This window comes from Macrobrachium nipponense, chromosome 16 (assembly GCF_015104395.2).
Source record: "Macrobrachium nipponense isolate FS-2020 chromosome 16, ASM1510439v2, whole genome shotgun sequence".
In the NCBI taxonomy this organism is placed as follows: Eukaryota; Metazoa; Arthropoda; class Malacostraca; order Decapoda; family Palaemonidae; genus Macrobrachium; species Macrobrachium nipponense.
Genome location: NC_087209.1, coordinates 35941420 through 35949953, shown reverse-complemented (window position 1 = coordinate 35949953; position 8534 = coordinate 35941420). Strand labels below are relative to the sequence as shown.

The following is an 8534-nucleotide window of genomic DNA, read 5'->3' as shown; positions in this document are numbered from 1 at the left end:
TTCCACTATCCTCTACTACGGACCCTAAGTACTTGAACTTCTGTACTTTCTTTATTTCTTCTCCACCCAATCTTATGCTACTTCCACCGTCCTCAGTAATAGTAGAACACATATATTCGGTTTTTGATCTGCTTATTCTCATTCCTCTCTCCTCAAGTGCTGCTCTCCACCTCTCCTCCAACTCCTCCTTCCCCTCTGAACACAACACAATGTCATCCGCGTATAATATGCACCATGGCACTGCTTCTCTAACATCCCTGGTCATTACATCCATCACGATGTTGAAGATGAATGGGCTAAGTGCTGACCCCTGGTGTAATCCAACTCCTATCTCAAATCCATCCGTCTCTCCATCACTACTCCTCACTCTAGTATAAATATTCCTGTACATCTCCTGAATAATTCCGACATACTTTTCCGGCACCATCTTCTCCCTCAAACATCTCCATATTTCTTGCCTTGGCACTCTGTCATAGGCCTTTTCAAGGTCTATGAATACCAAATGCAGGTCTCGTTGTTTTTCTCTGAATTTCTCCATTAGCTGCCTTATGCAAAATATTCCATCCGTTGTGCCGCTTCCCTTCATAAATCCTAACTGTTTCTTCCCTATTCTAACTTCCTCTCTCAGCCTGCTATCTATTATTCTTTCCAAAATCTTCAACGTGTGAGACATTAGTTTTATACCTCTATAATTTCTGCATTCCTGGCATCCACCTTTACCTTTAAAATATAGGTATCAATATGCTTTCCCGCCATTCTTCTGGTATCTTTTCCTGTTCGAATATTTTTACCATCAGATCATACAAGATGTCTACCCCTTCCTCTCCTACGGCTTTCCAAACTTCGACAGGGTTTAAGTCAGGTCCTGTTGCCTTCCCATTCCTCATTCTTTTTAAGGCTCGTATCACTTCATCCCAAGATATCCCCATTACCATTCCCATGTTTACTTGTCCATCCTCTCTTACAAGTCTTTCATTTTCTTCATTTAGGCAGTTGTTCGAAATACTCTTTCATCTTTTCAGGATGTCTTCTTCCTTTTTTATGACCGTACCATTCCTATCTTTCATTTGCTTAATATGGGTGATGTCCTTTGTTCTTTTATTTCTTACTTTTTGACAGTTTGAGCATCTTACTCAACCCTTCCTTGGTTTCCAGTTCATTATAAACCTCTTCATATGCCCTTGCCTTAGCTTGAGCTACCACCCTTTTTACTTCTTTGTTTCTTTCTCTTAGTCTTTCTCTGTCCTCCTCCAGCTGTGGAGCTCTTCAAATCTCTTCTTTGCCTCCCTTTTACCCTTCACCACTTCCCCCACCTCTTCTCACCACCACCAGCTCTCCTTTTCCTCCCATACTATTCCAGTATGTTTCCCCTAGTATCTCCTTTCCATGTCTTCTAATCACTGATGCATTATGCCTCCACCATTCTCCCACATCTTCAATTCCCAGATCAACCTCTCCCAGCACTCTTCTCTTGAACTCTCTCTCTTCTCATTCTCCCTCCCTAACAATTTATACCACTTGATTTTCTTTACCCATTCGTTTTCGTTTTCTTTTCTCTTTTCATCTTTAAATCCATACAAAGGAGCCATATGTTGGGGGCCACGTGGTCACCTGGGATAACTTTACAATTCCTAACTTCCACCAGCCTTGATCTATTGTAAGGAGGTAATCTATTTGTGTGCACCTACCGCCACTCCTGTATGTTATCAAGTGCTCCCTCTTCTTTTTGAAGAATGTGTTCACTATTGCCATATTCACAAAAGGACACGGCAAAGTCTACTATACTCTCTCAACTTCTGGGTTTCTCCCCAATCCCATGTCCTCCATGCACACGTTCAATTACATCCTTTCATTTCCGACATGTCCATTAAAGTCTGCCCCCACTACAGTCCTCTCCTGCTCTTCCAGTTCTTGCGTTACCTCACTCATTTCGTTCCAAAAACGGCTCTTTTCTTCCTCTGTGCAGCCCACTTGTGGAGCATAAGCGCTAATGATGTTCATTGTTTCCCCTCCATAACATATCTTCACTCTCATAATGCGGTCATTCTTTCTACTCACTTCCGTCACTGCATTCTTCATTTCCCCCGACAACACTACTCCAACGCCATTCCTACACCCTGCTCATTTGCTCCACTATAGATTAACTTGTAGCCATCCCCCAGTTCTTTAGCTTTATTACCCTTCCATCGAGTTTCCTGCACACACAAAATATCCACTCTCTTTATCCTCATTAACTCTGCCAACTCTCTTCCTCTTCCTGTCATAGACCCACTATTGAGCTGGCCTATTCTGATAACATTTAGAGCTCGCTTCTTTAGCTGCACCCGCTCATGATGCAGTAGCCCTCTCCTTGTCACAGAGTTAGGGCGATGTGTCTGTGTGTCGTTTACGGAGTACGCCCTAGCCCTATTCTCATCAATATCACGACTCATTTCATTGGTTCTGGCGTGGGTTTTTACAGTCGGATGCCCTTCCTGACACCAACACTCCCTATTTATACGGGCTTGGGACCGGCACCCATTGAGGCTGGCTTGCCCTCACAAGTGGCTAGATTAGCAGCTCACCAACAACAACGACTCATATACAACTCAACAGAAACTCACAAGCTCAACAGCGTTCTAACACATGAGCACTACAAATTCAACAACACAGGCACAACAACTCTAAGCATACGATATCAACAGCAAATCAGACAATTCAATCCAGAAACACAACACAATTGACCATTAACAATATCCAAGACCAATGCCAAAACCGACTGTCCAGTACAGACTGATCCCAGACTCACTCGCAACCACGCCAGCAGACAACCCAAAACGATCGCTAACTATCCTCCCACCACTTACTCTCTTTCTCTCTCTCTCTCGACAGTTCGCTCACTCACACTCTTCAGAAAAACACACACACACTACCATACAGCAACACCAAACATAAATATGAGACATCAAACACACGAAAACACTTAAACTCTCAATTATTCCTGACAATTACAAACAACCCAACGACACTCTCATCAATCTCTCTCTCTCTCTCTCATGCAACCCTCGAAGACGTCAAATGCAACTACCATATCACTCCTCCATATTACCTCCCCCGTTACAGTTGACGATTTCTCCTTACACTCACAAACACCCACGCTAAATTGCCTTTTGCAACACCCAAGTATGCTTGGATTCAGGGCCTCTGGATCTTGTTTGAGGACCCTCATACATTCTCTCAGTTACATCACTATTCACTTCTTCCAAACCACTTTCATTCAGATTCCCATTATCTCCCACACTACTATCATCCCAAATCTCATTCACTACCTCATCTACACCTTCTAGCTCTTGTCCCAATATCTCCCTTATTTCTGCTGCCAAACCACTCAGTTCATCCACACTTCCACTTCCATCTCTCTTAGGTTTCACCACACTTACATTGTTTGCTCTAACGCTCCTATCAACCACTCGCTCTGCCATTCGCCTTGGCCCTTCTAAAACTGCCTCCCTATAGCTCTTAAATTCAGGTATACCCTCATTTACTTTGGGCCTGAAGCTGACACTTCCACTCTCTTTCATACACCTACCTAGCTCGTGATCCCCAACTATCTAAAATATCATTCCACATTAACCTCTCATTCGTCCATCTCATTTTCTCCTTACGTTTCAGATTTATAAACTCGTACACACTCTCAGGCACAGTCGCCAACAACTTCCTCACTTAACTCCTTACACTCATTTATTTCCTCATCTCCAAACTTTTTCTAAGCTAATGTCTCCAACTGGCATACATACATAGACAATGACTCACCAACATTCATTCTTACCTCCTCAAAATCATTTACCCAACACTACTCTTTGACTCCTAGCCTGTTCCATAATCCTAGATTCAACAATTTTATATGACATATCTCCCACACTCATCATTATCCCATACATACTCAACAAAAATCCCGTCAAAAAGCTACCTAACTCTCTTCTCATCCCCATACTTAGCCACAGCATATTTCTCATATTCCTTGAAAAAGTCCCCAATCTCCCTACTCCCATATTCCTCATACAGTGCACATCAGGGTACCTCTCTCATATACACAGCCTTTCGTATTTCTCACTCACTTTCACTCCCACTTCCATCCTGATTCCTATTTACTTCCTCTGAATACAACGAATCAACTTCCAATCTCTTGATTACGCTCCATGCTCTTGATTACACTCTTCTTACCCTTCTTCTTTCTACCTACCTGTTCCCACTCACCACTATCTAAATCACTCTCATTCTGTTCCTTACTCTCTTCCTTTTTCCCATCCTGTTTATATCCTTACTTACTTTCTTTCCCTTAGTCTTCTTCTTCTCAAGCCCTTTCTTATCCTCATTCCTATCCTTATCCTGTCTCCTTTCTTTTCCTCACTACAATCATATCACCTTCATCACTTACACTCTCTCTTCCACGTTCCTTACCACTCCTGGCCCGTCACAAGACCCAGGAAGCCTTCCTCCTACTGCTCCCTCCCCCATGAATCCCTTCATCATCTCCTGCACTGCATTCATCATTACTCCGAGCTTTTCATCCATTTTCTCAACCATTCTCTCTTCCGCTCCTTCAACTTCTTATTTCATTTCCACTTTCACACTCCTTAGCATTCGTCTCATTTCCTCTAACTCACTCTTCAGCTCCTCTCACTCTACCCTTAGCCTCTCATTCTTTACTTCCAATCTTTCATTAGTTTCCCTCTACAACTGCAACTCCTCCCTCAGCCTCTCCACTTCATTCACACCTTCCACACTTACTTTCTTTAAACAATCACACAACTCATTACACCAATCGTCCTGCAGCTGCCACACCAGCAGTCCCTGTTCGGGCATCAAAATAATGTGGCGGGATCACAAGCAAAAAACAAAAGCAACAAGATCTCCCCACGATTAATTTATTGAACACGGCTGACAAAAAGTTCCCCCAGCAACACTTTCCCCTCTTTCCCCTTTACGTTACTAATTATGCAGGACAATTAGCTTAGCAAGACACAGAACACACAAAACACCTCAGATTCGAGACACTCAGGGCGAGATGCTGTGCCGTCCACGGGGTATAGTTGTCAAGACACAACAACTGCTGCGAATCACAACACAAAACAACCAACCGACTCAGCCGAGTACTACAACCATACAACAACACAACAAATCATTGCTCAGACAAATACCAATAACATCAAAACAACGACCTTACAAGTCCATATACAACCACTTACAAACAACACAAGAAATCACAACAGCTCACCAACAACAACACTCAACAACTCACAACTACAATTCAACAGAAGAAACTCACAAGCTCAATAACCTTCCAACACACAAGCACAACAAATGCAACAACACAGGCGCAACAACTATAAGCATACGATATCAACAGCAAATCAAACAATAATTTAATCCAGAAACAACACAGCTGACCATTAACAATATCCAAGACCACTGCCAAAAACAACTGTCCAGTACAGACACTGATCCAAGACTCACTCGCAACCGCACCAGCAGGCAACCCAAAACGATCGCCCAACAAGCAAACCATCGCTAGTATCCACCCACCACTTTGCTCTCTCTCTTTCTCGACAGCTTGCTTATTCACACTTTTCGGAAAAACACACACGCACTTACACACTACCACAGCAACACCAAACATGAACACGACACATCAAACACACGAAAACACTTAACTCTCAATTATTCCCAGCAATTGCAAACAACCCAACGACACTCTCATTCACTCTCTCTCTCTCTTGCAACCCTCGAAGACTTCAAATGCAACTACCATATCGCTCCTCCATATTGAATTTTTAGCACATTGCACTGACATGTTTTATACTCACAAACATTAAGTTACAAATGCTTAATATTTAATTAGCTCTACCTCGGAAATAATACCGAAGGGGAATTATAACTGGTGAGCGAACCAGTTATAACCAGGGGTCGGTTGCCTGATGCGCCTTCTCCACTGCCTTCTATCAAACTGCTACAAATTAGAGAGTTTATCAATAAAAAGCCTCTTGGTTCATTAGCGGTTGCTGGAAGATGGTTAAATCATTTTTATAGTAAGAAAAATTAAATGATGTGGATTCGAAGCCAACTCGTAATATGGAGTTCTCTGTATAATAAAAGGGAAAGAATAATCGTTGCCAATTTGGTGGAGCTTCACACATACGCCGATGACTTTACAAACTGTTCCCATGAATTTTTGTTGTCATAGTAATGATAAAATTGCTCTAATATTTATGTATATATACTACAAAAAGATAGGCAAATTTCACTTATTTCCACGAATTTGTGCAAGTTTTATACCCAGTTTGGAGGGTAAACACACCAATCGGCAGCAGTGGAAAGAATCTCTGAATGTCTGCATTATTATGTCTAATATGAACTGAGTATGTGTGGGTCTCGCAGAGCGGCTTCGGTATAGGTTGGGGGGGAGGGGGGGAAGAATGGGCGGCACCCAGAAACGCAATCTTTGGAGCGCATGAGGGCGGAGCTTAACCAGCGCTTAATGAAGGGTCGAACGGTCGAACCAGGCCATTACCGCAGCCGTGTACGCTGGCAGTTGGAGTCAGCTCAAGTTCCCACGCTGGACGAGTGGTTTTCGAGCTGGGCTGCCAATCCGGTGGTCCCAGGTTCGATTCCCGGCTCGGTCCAACGAGGAATCAGAGAGATTTATTTCTGTATTTATTTCTGGTGATAGAAGTTCATTTCTCGATATAGTGTGGTTCGGAATCCCACAATAAACTGTAGGTCCCGTTTGCTAGGTAACCCAATTGGTTCCTAGCCACGTAAAAATATCTAATCCTTCGGGCCAGCCCTAGGAGAGCTGTTAATCAGCTCAGTGTCTGGAAAATAAAACTAAGATATTACTTAAACTTTTTTGGAGTCAGCTCAGCAGTGGGAAGTGGAAACAACGCACTGCTTGTCTTCGTTAGGTATGGCGTCGTTCCCGACGTCACTTGCGATTCTCCTGCTATTAGGTAAGTCCAGTCGAGCTTTGTAGCTGGAAATACTTTAGAACTGACATGTGTATTGACGTAAATAAGTTTTGCAAATCTGTGTTCTCGTAATCAGTGCCTTGTCTGTTCAAGCCTCACCTTTGCGCCTCTGTATCTGTCTTTTTATTCGAAGGAGAGGCCAGATAATTCTTAGATGCTAATTTTGAAAACATTACAGACTACTCCTAAGAATAATCGCCAACCTAAACAAGGGAGACCCCAGTCAGTGATTTTAGGTACCATTTTAATATGAAGAAATATCTGGAGCCGCAGTAATAGTGGCCATCCATACCGTGACGAACATAAATTGTGGACTAACTTGTAAAAGGCAAGAATGCCAGTAAAAGAAAGAAAGAGATTTTTTCTTCCCTGTAATTCTTTTCTGAAGCAGTTTTTGTCGTTTATAATGTTAGGTGAAAGCCTTCAAACATCCGGAGAAAAATGTGTTCCACAAAATGTGATTTAGATATTTTTTCACTGATAATATGCCAGCGGAGGATACCCACACCAAAGACGAGTGCCAGATCACGGCAACATTAAATATAGCAGGAAATATCCTTAATGATTTTAAAATCCTGAAGTTGTCAGTAAAAACAAGAAGGTTAGATACTTTGTAAAATTGCGAGGTAGATAGAATACACCTCCCTTATATATAAACCACATTCCTTTTGTAACTACGAAAATCGGCTAAATACTGTACTTCTATGACATGTACTGTCACTTGTCAGGAATTTTAGAGAACTGCTGGTTTTTCTACGTGAATTTTCTGAGTGCCTTCGGCATCCGCGTGTGTCGACAAATTTTGACATGAGTTTTACATAATCATTAGGTTATGATTTTATTCCATTTTGTGAAAGTTGATATTTGTAATTGAAATATGGATATTACTATCGTTGTTCCCGACAGTATGTATATGAGATTTACCTATCTATCAGTGGATTATATATTTAAACATCTATCTACTAATCTGCAAAACGTTATAAGTACATTGACGGAAAAAATTCTAGATAAAAATATTGTTTGTGACCATTATCATTTATTGTATAATATAAAACAGACTAAATTAAACCTAAATCTATATTTTCTTTCAGTTCTTACCTCTTCATTTATCTATCTATCTATCTGCTTGTCTGTGCAAAGCGATCTGTAATTATGATTAAGTTCCATTCCACAGTTTCACCTACAGACAAACTCTCTCTCTCTCTCTCTCTCTCTCTCTCTCTCTCTCTCTCTCTCTCTCTCTCTCTCTCTCTCAAAAATGAATATAAAATTGATGACGGGTAACAGCACATATCATAGAAGTACAGTTTTTAGCTGATTTTCGTGTTAACGAAAGGAATATGTTTATTCACCTTTGTAAAGGTGCATAGAAAAGCGTACCGTAATTTAACGAAAATAAATTGCTATTTCATCTAGAAGCCTGAAAGCATCAGTCTATCGATCCCTTTGTCTCTATAAATATGTCTGTTTAACGTGTAAGGTATAAAAAGACTTATATAAAAAATATGATTTTAGTTAAATTTTCAG

General features: G+C 41.4%; 1 protein-coding gene across 1 annotated transcript in view; it reads left to right on the top strand.

The window, feature by feature from the left end:
- The first annotated feature begins 6895 nt into the window (after positions 1-6895).
- The window catches only part of LOC135195428 (uncharacterized), a 71004-nt gene continuing 69365 nt past the window's right edge, over positions 6896-8534 (top strand). The window contains exon 1 of the mRNA XM_064221674.1: positions 6896-6989. Within this exon, the coding sequence (XP_064077744.1) occupies positions 6947-6989 (43 nt within the window). The 5' untranslated portion in view covers positions 6896-6946. The remainder of the gene's footprint in view (positions 6990-8534) is intronic.